The sequence below is a fragment of the Orcinus orca genome, chromosome 4, assembly GCF_937001465.1.
Source record: "Orcinus orca chromosome 4, mOrcOrc1.1, whole genome shotgun sequence".
NCBI lineage: Eukaryota > Metazoa > Chordata > Mammalia > Artiodactyla > Delphinidae > Orcinus > Orcinus orca.
In genome coordinates this window covers 31,473,399-31,491,371 of record NC_064562.1, presented here as the reverse complement: position 1 = coordinate 31,491,371, position 17,973 = coordinate 31,473,399, and the positions used below count along the sequence as shown (strand labels likewise).

General features: G+C 38.8%; 2 protein-coding genes across 5 annotated transcripts in view; one reads left to right on the top strand and one right to left on the bottom strand.

Annotated features, from left to right (window-relative positions):
• Window positions 1-2,354, bottom strand: part of MAB21L2 (mab-21 like 2) — a 2,568-nt gene extending 214 nt beyond the window's left edge. The window contains exon 1 of the mRNA XM_004263628.4: window positions 1-2,354. This exon is cut by the window's left edge and continues 214 nt beyond it. Within this exon, the coding sequence (XP_004263676.1) occupies window positions 382-1,461 (1,080 nt within the window). The 5' untranslated portion in view covers window positions 1,462-2,354 and the 3' untranslated portion in view covers window positions 1-381.
• LRBA (LPS responsive beige-like anchor protein) overlaps window positions 1-17,973 on the top strand; it is a 728,899-nt gene that overhangs the window by 428,467 nt on the left and 282,459 nt on the right. The gene's annotated exons all lie outside the window — the stretch shown is intronic.

The following is a 17,973-nucleotide window of genomic DNA, read 5'->3' as shown; positions in this document are numbered from 1 at the left end:
AGAGACAGAGAGACAGAGACAGAGAATGAAGAGGGGGAGAGAAGGAAAAGGGAGAAACTACTATATTTTGATTGAAAATGTACCTTGGGTTTCATTTTGTTGTGGCAAAGCCCGATTGCTTCTGTTGTGTGACCTTTTAAATTCACATTGTTTGGAAGAGAAGGATCACTTTTGTGCAAGAATGTGATTTTGTGTGTTTGGTTGGTTTGCTCTTCTTTTGTTTGCTTGTTAATTAAGGAAGTCTTCTGCCAGGTTCCCGTTTCTCTTAGGTGGCTTACATAAAAGTCTGTGTCTGGAGTTTCCGCTGTTTGTCGCCGAGTTGTGTGTTGTGTGTTTGAGAGCATTCCTGTTTGTGTCGCTTTTCAAGCAGTCCCCAGCACCCTATAGTTTGTCCAGGCTTTTGGGATTGGTGAGAATTTCCCTGGCCAACCTCCAGGTCTGCTTGGCAGCGCTCTCCAGGGCCGAGTGGGGCTTGCCCTGGAAAAGGTCGAGGTTGGGCAGAAAGTAGTGAGGGCAGCGGCGGCACTGCAGGCAGGAGATGAGCTGCAGCAGGATGCCGTTGAGCCGATCTCCGAGGCACGCCTCGTCCCAGTCCGTTTCCCGCGGGTGCTTCTCGCACTCGTACAGCAGCAGCGTCTTCATGTGGTAGTTATTGAGCGGCTGGCCAGGCAGCTCCAGGTGGCGGTCCCGCAGCGTCTTCAGCACCGAGAGACACTTGTTTCGGCAGCCGCCCATCAGCAGGCGGTTCTCAGCCTCTCCGAACTGCAGCACCCAGGCGTCGCTCTCCGCAGAGCTCTGCTTGCCGGTCAGCGAGTAGCACTCCTTAGAGAGCAAGTTGAACCCTTCGGCCTTGACCTCCGCCACCCGATTGGGGCCGGGCCAGGGGATGTGGGGCATAGGCCACTGTGCAGCACTGCGAGGCCAGATACCGGTGCACTTGAACGCCGGAGTGATTTGCACCACGTAGCGCTCCCTGATGCGCAACTTGACCTCGCTGGTATCCGCGATCATCTTGACCACATCCCGGTAGCTGCACTTGTCCACCGCCTGAGCCACCAGCGTCTGGAAACGTGAGCGGATCTTGCGCGCCGAGAGGTAGCCGGACGCTGTGATGAACTCGACCCAGAGAGACATGCTCCGCTTCCGCCCATCGCTCAGTTTGAGCACTGCGCAGCCGGGCAGTGAGCCGTCGTCCACGAAGTTGAAGACGCCCATCTGGTTTAGGTAGAGCACCACCTCGAATTCTGTGGGCGAGATGACCTCCAGCCCCTCGTAGCGGGCATCGATCTCGCTCAGGGAGCTGATGAAGCGAGGCTCCTGCACCTCCACTTCCTTTAGCACGTCCGAGACCACCTTACAGACCTCTCGGATGGTCTTGGCGATGGCCGCCTTGCGCGCTTGGCAGCGCTCAGTGTAATATTTATTGAGCTGGTAAACCAGCTTGGCCTGAGCGGCGATCATGTTGGGGCACAGGTCCGGGCTGTACACCGGCGTCTCGCAGTACGTTGAGGGATCCAAGGCTCACGTGCTGGTGGTGGCCCTGCGGCTTGCGAAAGAGGCGCTGCGCTCCCCTAAGCCCCACTTTCACTCTTGTTTCCACCTGGGCTGCCCGGCTGATGCTTCAGCCGTCTAGCTCTTTCCTTCCCCTCTTTTGAAAGCTTTTTTCTTCTCCAGAAAATAAGGAAAAAAGAAAAAAAAAAAAAGGATGATCTTTGAAAAAGAAAAGTACCTGCTGGGACTTTTTTGCTTTCTCTTGATATGTGAAATAAAGATGTGCCTGCGGGCGAGATGAAGGGGAGGGGGGTGGGGAGACAGGGTGAGAGAGAAAAATTCAGGTTACCAAGAGGTTAGGCTTAGACGTCTGCAGCGGAGATGGCCCAGGAATCTGGAAATGAGGTCTTTTAAATGCCAAAGTAAATTTAAAAATAAAAGCGAAACATTCAGTGTTTCATTCTTAAACTTCTCTCCCACGCTGGTAGCACTTCTTTATTCAGATTAGGTGAGTGCTTTTCTCCTCACCCTCCCCCAGATGGAAGGTGAAGGGTGTAATTAATGTCCAGAGAGCGGCGAAGTGCAACTCAGTCCGCAGCACACTCAGAGGTTCGCAGATGCCCCGCACTCTCAGCGTGTAGGTCTGGTCTCTTCTCAGGGGGTCCTGTTGTAGCGGTTTTCCTCTTTTCCTACTGGAGGCGTTGTTTGGACTGGGTTGGTTTGTTTGCAGTGCGTTCTTCTTGTCTTTCTCTAGGTGCAAACCGCTGGAAGTTGTTTGATACTCATTTCTGCTTCGTAATTTATAATTTTGGCCGTCACAAAATCTATTTTAGTGTGACGAAGTCGTTGCTTGCGTTGCATCTGGGGTTTAGTTATAACGATTCGAGGGTTTTTCTTCTCCTCCCCCTTTAGGTTGCTTGTGCAGATTCCACTTTCTGAGCCGCCTCTCCCTCCGATGTCTCTCTTTCCCTCTCCCTCCTAATCTCTCTTCCTCTCTCTCCCCCTCCCTTCCTTTCTCTCCCTCCCTTTCTCTTTCCCTCTTTCTCTCTCTCACCCCACCCCCCAGCACCTCTCTCTCTCTCTCTCTCTCTCTCTCTCTCTCTCTCTCTCTCTCTCTCTCTCTCGTTGCAGTTTCCTGGAGTTATTTAGTTTATGAATGGTCCTGGGCCATCATGAGGGGGGTGGAGCTTCAGTTCCTACAATCGCTGTTGGAGCTGTCAGTGCTTTAGCCAATCCGAGAGAGAAGACAGGCATGCTTGGCAAACGGTAGCAGCCACCGCTGCACTTGATAAAGAAAGGGGGTAAAGAGAGAAGTAAGAAAATAGGAAGAGATAGTAGAAGTCAAATGCTCACACACATTTTGCAGCCCCCTCTTCTTTATCCTCCTCTCTTATCAATTGCAAGGAAGAAAAAGAGAGTGTATAGAGAAGGGACTTCTTGGAGATGGCTGGAATGACTCAAGGGAGAGTAGCAGTGGTTCAGAAAGGTTCACTTTTTTTTTTTCTATCAACATGGTGAAGAAGGTGCAAAAGCTAACAAAATTACTTTCGCTTGAAGGCAAATGGGAGGAGGAAGGGAAATCTGGGAAAGGACCTAAATTTTTCTAGATTTTTTCCTTAGGCAAAGTCTTCCTCCCTTTTCTTCCCCTCCCCTCCCATTGTTGCTAAGAGCCAGAGCAATTGCTGTATATGTGCGCCAGTTGGGGGTGGGGGGAGTGGACATGGGGTGAGAGTTTATAATCGTAAATCTCTTTTCAGTAATTTCCATATGCTGTTGAAAAATGAGGCAGGACAAAAATGGTACAAGCACCTTGTTTGATAATTACTTCATAATTAAGATTCAGATATATTTAATGTTATTACTTTATTGTTACAAGGAGTAACTTGTTATCAGAGAAAATATGTTTAAGTTGTGAGAAATGGTGCAGATTTATATATGGTAAAATTTTGTTGGATATACTTTTTAAATAAGCCACTAAAATTATTTTAAACTTAATAAAAATGAAGGGAAGTAAATATGAACCTGATTTAAAGTTTTCTTAAAATGTTAATGTTGTAAATCTAATTTTGAGTATATTTTCAGGCAGTAGAGAATTTCATTTGTAAACTCATTTTATTTTCATAATTGACTCTTGCTTTTAAAAGACTTCACTGCTGCAAAAATCTATAACTATCCTGTTATTGATTACACAGATGGCTTCACTCCTCCCTTGGCATTTCAGTGAAACTCATGCATGTGCTTTTAGTATATGTATTATACTTTCGAGCTGTACCATGGTAGCTTTTAGGTACTTTTGGTTGAAAGAGCTGTAACAGTGTTTCTGATTTGCTTAGAATTTATGTTTGAACCTCAGGTGTGTGGATTCTGAGTCTTTTTAAGACAAATCAAGTAGATGGGAATGTTTTTAGTTAGAGTTTGGACGTTATGTACTCCGATAATGCTGTAACAAAGAAAATCTATAAGCCGGTTGTGCGAAGACTTCATTTTGCAAAACCTGGTATGCGGCTTTTGCAAAACCCCGTGGGAAGGCTTGACTTGCTGTCTTAAGGCTGAACCAGATGAACCTGAATTCAGTTGCATAGGGAAAGTTTGTTTCATCAGGTACTTGACGGCAGACGCTTGGACCTCCTTGGTTCGTTCTTACACATCTGGTGCGGACTACTGGTATCTTGTCACCCCTTCAGTCTCGTAGCGACATGTCTCTTCCTAAAGAACTTTGTCCTTTTTTCCTTCTTTTCATCAAGTCGGCATTGTTACCAGGGATGTCTTCAGTGGCCAGGAGTTGAGACGAACAGTCGCGTCCGCGGGACTCCGGGGCGCAGAGCTTTAGTGACTTCTCGGGAGTCTCAGCGGCGCCGGCGGCCGCGGGCTCCGGCGGGCTCCGGCGTGCGTGCGGCTGGCGTCGGACCCCGGGCGGCAGGAGGATGTACGCGAGCCGGCGCCTTCAGGGTCCGCGCGTGTGGGACGCCCAGGCTCTGCCGGCACCCCGGCGATTGGCCACGAGGCCACAGTGGCGCTCTGGGAACTGTTACTGGCAGGAGGGGCACTTTGCGGCGGGGAGTGGTGTGAACGCCAGAAGAGGATCCCGCGCGGCTTCTCCCGAGGGCAGTTACTGGGCGGAGACTGGTGGCGGGGTGAGAGGGTGAGGAGCTTCCTTCCCCCCGCCCCGACCCTCGCCCCCGGTTGGAGCCGCTGAGGCCTCGCGCGTGGACCGGCCGGGCCCGCGACGCCCCAGGGAGTGTTTGCAGAAGGCCCCGGGGTGACGGCGTCATCCCTCCTCCGCGCTCCCGCGCCCGCGGGCAGGCGCCCAGCACCCAGCGCCCTCTGTCCGCACGCCCTTCTCGCGTGGGGCGGCCCCGGCCGCGCGGGTCTTGGTGCCACCACTCGCCCGGCACCCCACTCCTCCTCTCCTCCCTGCTCTGTCGGCACGACCAAGCTTCGCCCCACCCTTGTCCCCTCGCTTCTCCACTTTTAGGTACTGAGGCCGAGGGAATGATAAAATGTTACAAATGTTTTGATTTAAAAACAATTCATTACCAATTTACCCTGTCCAAGGTAGATGCTCTAGTAAATAATAAATCAGTTAAACAAAGGGGACTTTAATTTATTGCCGTGGTACTAATTAGAAACATCATTTGAGCAATAAACTTAAACACTTCCAGCAAATAATGCTCCCTCTTGCTTGTTCCCTTCCTTCCCCTCCCCCACCCCAACTCACTCTGGCTGCCTCTGCTCTAAGAGCTGCTTCAGCTGTGTGTTTGCGGATCCGCTCTTCCTCTGGTTGAATAATTGAAGGGGGAAACGGTATCCGAGGAGGCTGTAATTGAAGAGCCCCTGTCACCTCTGCTTTTATGTATGTTAGTATAGAAGTCCATCAGCAGCTCCTTGATGGTGTATTAAAACGGAGTGGCAGCCCCTTCTGCAGGAGATACCGTATTCTATTAAAGGAGACCAAGTGAGAGAAAGAAACTCTAGAGGCTAAAAGCCACTTCAAGTCTTCAGACCGATTGATCTGTATTCTCTTGTTATAATCCGTCTCATCATACTTGAGTTAATGAGGCAAAAGAGGGGGAGCGAAATCTGATGGTCCTTGACAAATTCATTAGGGAGGCTGCAGGACATTTTATTTGACTGTTAAACATCTTGTTTGTTTGGTTTAGGCAGTGCCAACATCAGCATGCTTCTGCCCAGACCTATCATGTTGGTCTGACTACAGACATTACTGAAAAGAGAAAGAGGACATTCAGGGTGTGATTTGAATATTTTGTTTTGGATTTCATGAAGCCCGTAACCTTCAGACTTCTCTAGGATTTACCTTCACCATCCTTACACTTAGGAACATTTATGAAAATTTAGATGATGATAGTGAGGTGGGCATGTTTTTAGTTACTATAAACTATGTATGTTTAAACTTTAGTCGGAAAAGTTCCCATTTCCTTAAAAAATTGAGTCAAGTTACAGAAATTACTGTGCTAGTTTTTAAAAAATATGAATGTTTAAGCTCCAGAAGAGTAGCCAGATCATACATTAGATCCTATCTTTACTTGATCATGGTTAAATAAACTTTTAATTATTAATTGAATTTCCTTTTTCAGTGAAACACTTATGGGTACAGAAACTTGGAAATCAAAATGTTAACTATTTATACAAATATGATGTTTTTGAAAGAAAATGTGTGTATTTTAATTTGAATGCCTTTTTATATTTAAAATTAGAAGCAAAACCAGGTACTTTATGAATGGTGCTAAAATAATGTGATGAGTTGACAGGATACTTAAAAAACTGAAAATATTTCTAATTGAAGAATAATGGGCAACTAAGTTAGAATGCTAATATTGTAATATTTTATTCTAGGATAATAACACAGTACTTGATTTTTTCAGTTTCTCCATTTATGATACTTTCTTGCATAGAGAATTCAGTCATATTTTCTTTCAGCAATTGACTTAAACATCCTCAGCTTAAGTGATTTGAGAAAGAACCCTGTCTTCCATTTACAGGCAAACAGTATGAGAGAAAAAAGAAAACTAATGCTCTTTGCCTGTCATTTTTATACATTCTTGCACTGCTGATGAAGCTTGAACTGCTGCAGGGAATGTATGGATTTGAAAAGAAATGATTCAGTAGTTCATGTTGTGTTTCTCAGAAGCAAAACCAAACTAATGGCTGCAGTCAGTGCTTCTGTACATCTGACAGTTATAATCCTGTTTACATTTCCAGAGAATACAAAATGCTTAAACTGTTTTATTTTTTGCTGATCTTTACTTAGAAATGTGCTTACTGAGTTAAACTTCAGTGCAGTTTTTACTTTATCATATCACTGGGACTTAAAAGATCCATTAATGATCTGTAGAAATGGCATACAGTATTTCAATAATCTTTCCTAAAGAGTATACAGATTTTAGATTATATGATTTTGTTTTCCAGGAAAACATTTTAGAATTATTAAAAAAATAATCAGGTTATTGACTTAAAAAAATCAACTCTCTGAAGGATTTATACTTTTTGGAAAACAAAAGACCACGTGTTTACCTGTATATATTCTTATCCTGTAAAATCTAACTTTAAAATATCTGTACAGTTGCTAAATGTTTGGTTCTTATATGCTTAATCATTCAATATATTTATAAAAATATTTTTTAAGAAAAAAATTCTTTTTAGGGGGTCAAGATGTAAAAGGGGCAATAAATAACGATTAAATTCTCTGAATTTAAAAACGATTCCAGTAAAAACAAGAAGAAAAATAAATAACCCAAACACAATTTGTTAGTGTATTAGTTGATGAAATTTTATTGAAGTAATTATATTAAACTATCTGTAAGAAGCTTTAACAGCACCAACTGTCAGGATTATACTATGCACATTGTATTAAAAGTCAGAGTAAAGCTGCATTCTCTTCCATTCTCTGTCAAATGATCTAATTTTCCAAATCTCCTAAGTATCATAGAAATTGTTTATAAGCTATTGATAATTATTATTCTGGAATCAATCAGGAGAATAATCAGTAATAGAATGTTTTCTTTGAGCAGTTCACCATAGTGCTTGTTAATTTTAAATGGTCAATCATGCTGCTAAAACAAGTTGTTTTTTTAATTTCTTTCACAAAATAGCTTTAAAAAAAACCTGAAAAAACCCCAAACCTTGTAATCACTTTGATTGGTAACCCAAGGGTATTGTCATTTGAACAGTTTGAACTTAATGTTCTGTAAGGTCAAAGCAATGGCTTTAACTTTGCATTACTAAGCCTCAAACTGTACTGAAAAATAAATGCTTTTATGTACTTTTGAATATTGTTTTGTGGGATTAAGTTTGTTTGGGTTACCTTGGATAATGTATTTGATTAGTGATATTTACACCTATTAAACTTTTACAAGTCTAATTCTTGTATAATTTAGTAGGATGAGAATATTGAAAGTACAATAGATGTTTGTTTTTTCCCCAAGTTTAGTACTCAGCTGTGTATATGAGTACATTATTAAGCTATACATAATATCATCAAAATGGACAGTGATAGAGCAAAGAACTTGTACTCAGGAGAATGGAAGTGAGCAGCTTTTAGCCTGACTGAAATGTAAATACTCTTGTATTACTGAGCTAGGATATACAGTGTTAAGACAATCTGAGTTAATTCGGCAAGTATTTTTCATTGAATTTACTATATTTTCATTTATGTCTTTTGACTTTACCAAGAAACATTTAGCTTTTTCTCATTTTAGAGAAACACAGTTTTGAGTTGTAGCAGTCACATTCCTTTATTTCTGTAAGACAGTTGAACAGTTCTGAAAAGTTAAATAAGATTCTACCTTTCTGTCTTCTTTCCTTCCTTTTTAACAATTTTAACTTATTAATATACTGTGAGGTATATATTATATTTTTTCTGTTTAATAACTTTGGCTTTCATGACTCACTATAATTTTCAACAAATGAAAGGGTGCTTTTAGTAGAAGCCAGTTCTTAACTATTTACGGTATGATTGTGTAATTAGTGGATTATTATTTGTGTCTCCTCCACCTTTGAGAAACAAATTTTACTGGTCTTTAATATCACTTCCACAAAATAGACAGAAAATCAGGATTATTGATGTTAAACTTGATGCTAAATAAATCAAGGCTCTTGATTTCAATTTCATTCATTTCCATTCGGAACATTGAATTTTACGCTTTAAAGAAGATGTGATATCCTTAGTTTAATAAGATAATACTACTGATTCACATGTAGGATATGTTTCTTGGGATTTCAGAGTCATTCCCACTCCCATTTCCACTTGCCTTTGCCATCAGTGCCAGACATTTACAAAACAGATGATTGAGATTAGGGGTGTAGATTATGCCTGTACTGAGCCGTACTTAGTTCAAAGTATAAGACTTGGTGTTACGTTCTATATTTCTTTCAGGCCATACGAGACATTTCGTGGGCCTATGTTTAAAATTATCGGTTAAGCATATCGTAGGTAAGTTTTTGTTACACTTCAGGAAAACTAGCCCTTTTAAACATCTTAGTTTCTCTTGAAATATACAGGTCTGCAGCACTCCATCTATAATATTATTAGTAGTAGTAATTTTGCATCAATCTTCTGCTAAGATTACAGGAAATTTTTAATAAGCTTGTGTTATTTTTAATGAAAATGTTAAAAAAAATCTAGCTTGTTCCTTCCTTTAAACATTGTGAATTAGCGTAAAAGTGATGTGCTGAGAGGTTTCTCTGATTCCTGGTAGTGGTTGAATAACAACAACAAAAATCCTTCATTGGCTCTAATCTACGTATAGAAGACATCTGTGTAGTATAAATGAAATAATATTTGATGATCTAAGGAATGGAAACTTTTCCTTTAACCATGTGAAATAAAGCTAGGATATAAAACAGCTGTCTTGGCCTATGTATATCAAGGTTCTGCCAGTCTGTTTCTTTTCTGAGTTTTCCCTTTCTCTCTTCCCTTGTTATCTTTGGATCCTAAAGAGTCACTCTCTTATTTTCTGACTGGTTTTGTCTGTAGACGAAACCTGGGTTAGTAGGTTTAAATCAGCCAAGATAGAGTGAAAAATCTTTGATCTATGGCTATGACTGTTTCCAAATGATTTGCTTGCTGGGACCAGACACTATCCATGCCCTTTCACTTTGCTATCAGATAGGTGCACACAAAGGACCTGAAAGGCTACCAGATGCACAGTTAATCATCATATTAGATAAGTAAAGGGTTCCAACCATACTTAATTAGATCTTCTATTTCTAATAGTTATTTGTTCTATAGTACCTTGTTGGTTAAATGCTCTACAAATCTAATCTTTTCTTCAAATTAGTTAAAACTTTCTATAAATTGTAGCATCAATTTAAAACAAATGATACAAAGCTATGTATTTTTTTAAATATAAGTTCCTTGCTGTCACATAGCTTACCTGCATAGATAAGATAAAGAAAGGGAGACAGTATGATAGTATTAAAGAGCATTAGTCTAGGGGATAAAAAGCCCTGAATTTTTATCCTAGCTTGGCTACAAACCCTGTGAGTGACCTTGATCAAGTCACTATCTCCACTCACTATTTTCTCAATTGTTAAATGGGGGGATAGATGAAGAGTTTTTTCTACCTCTTCTAGATAGACAAAAATCTGTAATTTCCTACCCTAACATGATTAAAGTCCTTTTTTATATCTTTATTCATTGATTTTAAATCAGAAACCTTTCTGCACACATTTAGAATTTCAGTGCTGTTCTAATATATGCATATGAAAGTTTTCAACGTGAAAAAAATCACAGAAAGAATAAGCTTACAGATCGTTATATTCCATATTTTAGACTTAAGGGAAAAAATGCAAATTATAGATTGGAGACAGTTGTGAGGGACAACCCATTAGCAAGTTGGAATAGATTCTAAGAGTATACTAATTATTCTTTGATAGGAGTTGGATCATAAAAATATGAAAATGAAACAGGCTGTGTATTCTTGTATATTCAGCAGAACCGTATGTGTTTAAAGGTGTACGCAAGGTTGGCAGGTGTGTTTTTTTTTTTTTTTCCTCAAATTGTTGAATTGTCTTTCAATGTTTCTGATATTTTCACTAAGGTTAGCTATTCTGTAAATATTAGTTCGTGGAGCCAAATAAAGTTCAAGTTCATAATTAACTTAAAAAATTTTTTTTAAAAATGGAAAGTTCAGCCTTCTCTTTAGAGAAATGACACTGCTTTAAGCAACTGTAACATTACCGTATTCATGTTGTGTTAAAACATAGACCCAAGCAGGGAAATGTTTTTCAAAACATGAGTCACTAAAGTAAGTTTTATACTACTTTCTCATGCTTTTCACTTGTTTTCATCAGAAGACCTGACAAGCATAAAAGTGTTAACATCTTTTATTTTACAGATGTTCTTAGTTTTCCCTCAAACTGTAAAAGATGCTGTATCAGAGTAGCATGGTAGGAAGTAATTTCAACACCTCCTTTCACTTATGCGATAACTTATTATTTGTCTGAGCTTGTGGATATTTTCGGAGGGAGGGAAGTGAGACAGGAAAAGACAACATATTGAGATCTAATTGTTCTCATTTTGAGATACAGATCAATCAGTCTGTCTGCTGTATTATAAATTCTCTCTAAAATACCTTTTCAGTGGGCATAGTTGAGTTATTTTACTTCTATATTGTGTTCTTTGGAAGTCTGTCGTCAATGCAGTAGGCGTGCCAGGTGACCACCGAGAGAGTTGTTGATGGACACTCGGTGGGTTTGCAGAGTGCAAACCTAAAAGACTAAGAGATGCGAAAGGCATTGCTATTTGTGAATTTATGTTTTATCTCACTTCCCTTGAAAATTTATGAGTAGCGTGGCTTAAGGGTGCTGGAGTTGTGTGTTCCAGGGCTTGCCCCTACTGATAACACCCTTGTTGGCGTGAAAGTGCAATGCAAATTATGACAGTTACAACCTTCTGTTTTGTTTAACTTGTCAGTAGATTTCCTGGCTCAGTGCTGAGGGCAATGGTGTGTTCAGCTAGTCCATATTCACCTAAACTTAAAAGGTCAGGTTTCTACAGGCAAGCCTAGTCAAAGCCTAATTGATGAGGAGGGCAGAGAGACAGAATTTACTGTTCTGTTGGCTAGTTTCATATCGTTAGGTTGTCCTGAAAGCATCAGGCAGTCACAGCCCCTTTCATGTAAGTGCTGACCCTAGACAGGAGCTGACAATCAAAGGAGGCAGCCACAGGAACCAGTGCAAGTAGGCTATTGATTTTTCAGTTAGGTCTAAGTAGTTTGTAGTATGGGTAATGGGTGACAGAGGCAGGTATGTCATTATCAATGAGCTCCAGAACAGTAGCGACAACCCTCTCTCATATTTCCTTCAGCACTGACAGTATGCATCCAGGGCTGGTCAATAAATCGCCCAACCCTTAACTGACAAGTGACTTGGAGGTTTAGGTTGAGGGGTGGAAGTTATAGAGCTAAACTTCTCTACTTGAACACATACTGGATCTAGCAATAGAGTCAGTAACTGTATTGTTGTAAGTTTTTGAAGTTTTCATTTGGAAAAGTCAGTGCAACTATGAAAATCAGAGTTTACTTTTAAGCTTTTGAGAATTTAAGAAGAGTGTTTACTTAGTTAAGAAATAAAGAAATGGGCTAATCATTTGTAAAGATACTCTGCAAGCATAATTAAGCTAGGTTATTACTGTATGGTTTCGCTTTTAATTTAGACTAGATCTTTATTTAATCACGATATCTCTGAACTTATAAAAGTTTAGCAGTTAGAAATTCTCTTAAAATCCTTTATAATTCCTAATCTCTTCTTAAATGTTTTAACTGCAGACTAATTTTAAGTAGGAAAAAACTTGAACCATTTGTAAATGTTAGGTATTAGCCATTAACCAGTTACTATTTGACCTTCAAATTCGTTTTATATTACTTTTCAAAATAAAATAGTCAGGAATTGAACATTTAATGATTAAAGTTTGATGAATTATGGTTGCTTCTGAATTTTAAAAAGCAATGAGGCTGACTTGTTTTAAAAGCCTTTCATATGGATATTTACATTTAAAGGTAGATGTAGTTCGTATTCACATAAGCACAAAAGTGTAACAGGTTTTGATTAAAAGTAACATGTTCTGAAAGGGATATAAAATAATTGAGAAATATTTTAAATTTAAACCAATCTCTATTTTGTTACAAAATATAAGTAATATAAAGAGAAGATAGTATTTATAACTAGAAGTGGGAGTTCGGGTTGTACCAGGATCCTTGCAAACTATCACATGCTTACATTTTTTGAAAACTTTAAACAAATTGAAATAAAACAGAAAAGTAAATGTTTTTTAAAACTTCCTTAAATAACTTATCGCTGTGATATCTTGTTTAACACTGTGATATTGTACAGAACCAGAGTTTAAGTCTGTAGTATCATCTAGCCGTGGGGTAGCCTGCCTGACCACATGAATCATTTTCATTTGTCCAATACAACTGAAAATACCACACACACCCCCTTTTTTCTTTAACAACAGCAGGTTAATGCATACAGAGGGTATGGATGCTTCAATATTTTCTTAAGTTTGCAGTGACATGTCTGTGTGAATACCCATCTTCCTTCTTAAGAAATGAGAGAATGCACATTTGAAATGTAGTGAAAGATGGCTACTATGGAAATGTGATAGTCTTAGTTTTAAAGACGCTTTGGGATTATGTAATTAATATTTAGAGAAATTTTATTCAAATCTTTTGCTTTAGTCACCTTTTGAGGCTTATAGATTCTTAAAGCAAGATTCCTTTTAGAGTCAGTGTTTTCCCCCTGTTTATTAATCATTCACTTAATCTGTGTTTTTCTGTTGGATTAGATAAAATGTTTAGCTGGGAATCTTGTAATCTTTATATTGTTAGCTATATTATAGGTGCAGCTTCTTCTGCTGTACTTGAAGTCTTTCCTGAATACAGTGTTTTTTTCAGGAATAAAAAAAGAAAAGCTGAAGAAAGGGGGACAAATTAAATTTTCAGAAAGAAAATCCTAATCAGTAGTGACAGTGTAAGAGAAAGATGATTGCCACTTGGTCATTGTGGAGAGGCACTTAGATTTGGTGTCAGTGCTTCTGTTAATGATGACTAATGTCTTTCTCGGAGCAAGTGCATGCTCCAACATACTGCTACAGCCAGAGAGAGGGCTCCGCAATAGACACCACTCAGCAAAAGCATTAGGTGTCCTAAAACAAAGGCTTTTTAATGCAATCAGTTTGACAGTCTCTATTATTAGAAAAATGCAAACATAATTCTAAGGCATTTATCAGCACACTTTAAGCTGTTTTGTGTCCAGTACTAAGAGATATTATTTTAAAATTAAACAATATTAATAAGATGTGCTCCCTACTTTGTTACAGGAATGGGGGCATATATTGCCATTGCATAAAATCACTTGTGTTTAAGAAAAGTTTTAAGAAGAGACAAACATGCAGCAGATTTTTTTTTCATACTGCATTGCTGTATCCTGAATAAATGCTTTATAGTTACAAAAAGAGAATGAATGACTCAAAAGATCTTTTTAGATCTTTTAATCTTAAATATACTGCTTACAAAAAGATGACATGTGTTATTTCTTCAGTTTTCCCCCAAAGTGTAAGACCTTTCAGAAGGGCATTTGCAATGCTTGTCATATTTTTTCATATACATCTTATTGGCCTGACGTGTCTTGAGAACCATGAGAACACAGATGTCATTGCATTCAGACAACACTAATTACTCTGGGATTTTTGCAGCCTCAGTGCCTGCATGTAACTGTCGACTATGATTGTTCGTGCAGCCTACAGTGGGGACGTTTTGCACATGAAAATAGTGAGACACAAAAATTGTAAGACAGGTCTTTTAGTCCCCTATTGTTCTCCAGTAGAACTTGGAAGAAAAAAATTCCTGACACATCAATTTCATTCAGTATTTTGCATTTGAACCATGTTTTACCAACATCTTCCTTTCTAAAGTAAGAGTGTTATGCTTTAGTGTTCAGTGAAATCTATTATCCATCTGTTCTTTAACCTTCTTGTACAGTCTTCTACATTATTTTGTCTTCAAGCTTCATGGGAAATTTCTTTATGCAGCTTATAGTTTGAGAGGAGCACTAATTGTGATATGAGTCTTTCCAAAGTGACAGTGCAAAACAATAAATATGTATGATGTGTTCTTCTGGTGTGCAATTTAATGTTTAATGAGAAGCTGCAGCAAATATGGTTAGTCTCAATGTCGGTAAGTCCAATCATCTTATGCTTTTAACACAGGTCAGTTCTTTTCTTTGTTTAATTTTCTCTGTAACGTTCTGGATTTCAGTTGATGATTCATGGTGTTTAGGTGGTTTCAAAGTATCAGAGGTCAAATGGTGGTCACATCTGGGCCCTCACTACTAAATGTGAAGACCAAATATATGTTTTGATAAAAAAGCATAATCTGTGATTGAAAATAAAAAACTCCAGTAATGTAACTTCATATGCTGATGAAGCAGAAATTGAAGCAGCTTGATCAAAGATGTATGATGAGATAAAACTGCAGTCTCTGCTGTACAGTTATAGTAATTATGACTAATGAACCATCCAGTCTGGATGAAATGGCATGCCCACAGGGACTGTGTCCAATCAGTTGTGACTTATGCAAACTGAACAAACCATTGTGATGGGGTTCCATATTCTATATCATAAGAAGTATACTCTTCATTATTAGTGTAACTTTTGTTAGGGTAATGTAAAGTGATTAGAAGTTATCTAAATTTTGTTAAATATAGATTATAATTCTTTTTCTCTTTCATATACTTATTTAAAATTAAACACATTTATTTTGTGTTTGTGACCTCTGGTTTACCTCTCCTTTCCTAAACACACTTAAGTCACTAACACAATTCTGTGACTTCCTACTTGTTCTTCTATTGTGCTACTCTTGAACACCCCCTCTGTTTTAGAGCTCTTGTTTACTTTTGTCAGGAATTATTGTTCACTAACTGGATATTGGAGAGATACTTTTACAATAATAGTAAGACGCATGAGGCAGTTACTGTGTGTAAGCACTTTTCTAAGTGCTTATGTTATGTTAACATAACATAGGTTATATTAACCTATGTTAACTCAAAAATCCTTTCTTACAACCCTTTGAGGTAGTTGCTATATATATATTATCACCATTTTACAGATGAAGAAACTGAGACGCGGGAAGGTTGAAATTTGCCCAAGGTTACATGCTCTTATTAATGTTGGATTATCTTGAGGAAGTTAGTTATATTCTTCTGACCCTAATGTATTTCTAAATTATTCTCACTTTCCCTTTTCCCACCCTGGATTAATTTTTTGTTGTTACTGGTTTTCTGGCAACTGACAAAACTGCTAGGGTATTTTAAATCCGAGGGCTCATGTGCAGTTCTAGCATAAGTTTTTCAGGTCCCTAAACTCAAGTTATATTCAGGTCCCTAAACTTCCTCGCTTGGTATGTTTTAAGTGACTAGCGCTCTCAGGATGGAGTTTAGGAGTGGGTGCTTTTGATATGAATGTATATCTAAAATGTAATAAATGTATCAATTGGTACACTCTTGAAATTGTAAAACCTTTAAGTTGTAGTGAGAATACAGCATACTCACTTAAAAGAAAATAAGTAATGCTGGGAAAATAAGTTTGGTTGGTTTTCTTCTGAGATTATCTACCCAGAAGTTTTTCTCATCAAACCAGACATAGTCGTCGTCTTAATGATTTCTTATTCCTGGCACCTTACACACTACGGGCTAGCTAGTAGGTATTCAATAACTATTGGCAGAAAGGAGGGAAAAAAGGAAAGAAGGGGAACTTTACAGTGATTCAGTAATTCAGTGATTCTGTCGAATACCTGCTTTAATTCTAGTTTCCTTGACAGGTTTTTACTTATAGGAATAGAATAAAACAGACTGTCGTTATGTCATTATTCTTTAAAATCTTTAAAATGCTACCTAATCAACTTTGTTTCCCACTGACCCTCAGTCTGAAATCTTTGTCTTTTCAGGCTGACTTCCTTGCATTTATCATGTAATGCTCTACAGAGAGCTTTCTTTGAACTGATATTCTAGTTACCATCAATCTCAGTTTAGTATGTTTTCATTTTGTTGTCTCCTTTTACCAATGTGAAAAGTTATTGAAAGTCAGGTATCATCTTATTTATTTCTTAGCATTACATGACTAGATACATAGTACCTGCTCAATAAATACCTGTAGATTGATCGATAATTTTGGTGCCCTCCTCTTTCTAATACGTTTCTTCCCATCACCAAAGTCAAATTTTCAATGTGAGATTTCTAGAGGTGACGTTTTGAAAGTCTTTAAAAAACTCAATTGAAATGAGATTTAAACAAGAACTATATTGAGCCCTTATTCTGTGCCACGCACTATACTAAGCACTTTAATTATCTTAATCCTATCAAGAAATGTATAATGAGTTATATCCTTTTATTATCCCTAACTGTATAGAAAGCAAGGCACAGAGAGATTAAGTAACTGGATTAATTCTAAAGCCCGGAAGTAGCAAAACATGACTTGCAAACATGGTGAGAGTTTATTTTAAAGCAATCAACATATTTTTGTTATCCTGTCAATGCCATGCTCTTTTCGTTTTTTTAATGTCCTTTCTGCAGTTGTCTACAATGGTTTCTCAACTTCTGCTTCTCAACAACTTAAATGATATACATTGCACACCTACTTATCCTGGCCTTCTCAAGATACTCCAAAGCCCTTTTCTTTCTCAATCAGAAGATGAGAATAACTTGCTGTACAGTACTTTAAAATGTTGTGACATAATCAGATAATGCAGAGAGAGGTAAAGAGATCCCAGTCTCATGTTTTTTTGTTTGTTTGTTTTGCTTTGCTTTTTTTTTTTACTCTGTATTGGAGTATAATTGCTTTACAATGGTGTGTTAGTTTCTGCCTTATAACAAAGTGAATCAGTTATACATATACATATGTTCCCATATCTCCTCCCTCTTGCGTCTTCCTCCCTCCGACCCTCCCTATCCCACCCATCCAGGTGGTCACAAAGCACAGAGCTGATCTCCCTGTGCTATGCGGCTGCTTCCCACTAGCTATCTGTTTTACGGTTGGTAGTGTATATATGTCCATGCCACTCTCTCACTTTGTCACAGCTTACCCTTCCTCTTCCCCATATCCTCAAGTCCATTCTCTAGTAGGTCTGTGTCTTTATTCCCATCTTACCCCTAGGGTCTTCATGACATTTTTTTTTCTTAGATTCCATATATGTGTGTTAGCATACAGTATTTGTCTTTCTCTTTCTGACTGACTTCACTCTGTATGACAGACTCTCGGTCCATCCACCTCACTACAGATAACTCAATTTTGTTTCTTTTTATGGCTGAGTAATACTCCATTGTATATATGTGCCACATCTTCTTTATCCATTCATCCGATGATGGACACTTAGGTTGTTTCCATCTTCTGGCTATGGTAAATAGAGCTGCAATGAACATTTTGGTACATGACTCCTTTTAAACTATGGTTTTCTCAGGGTATATGCC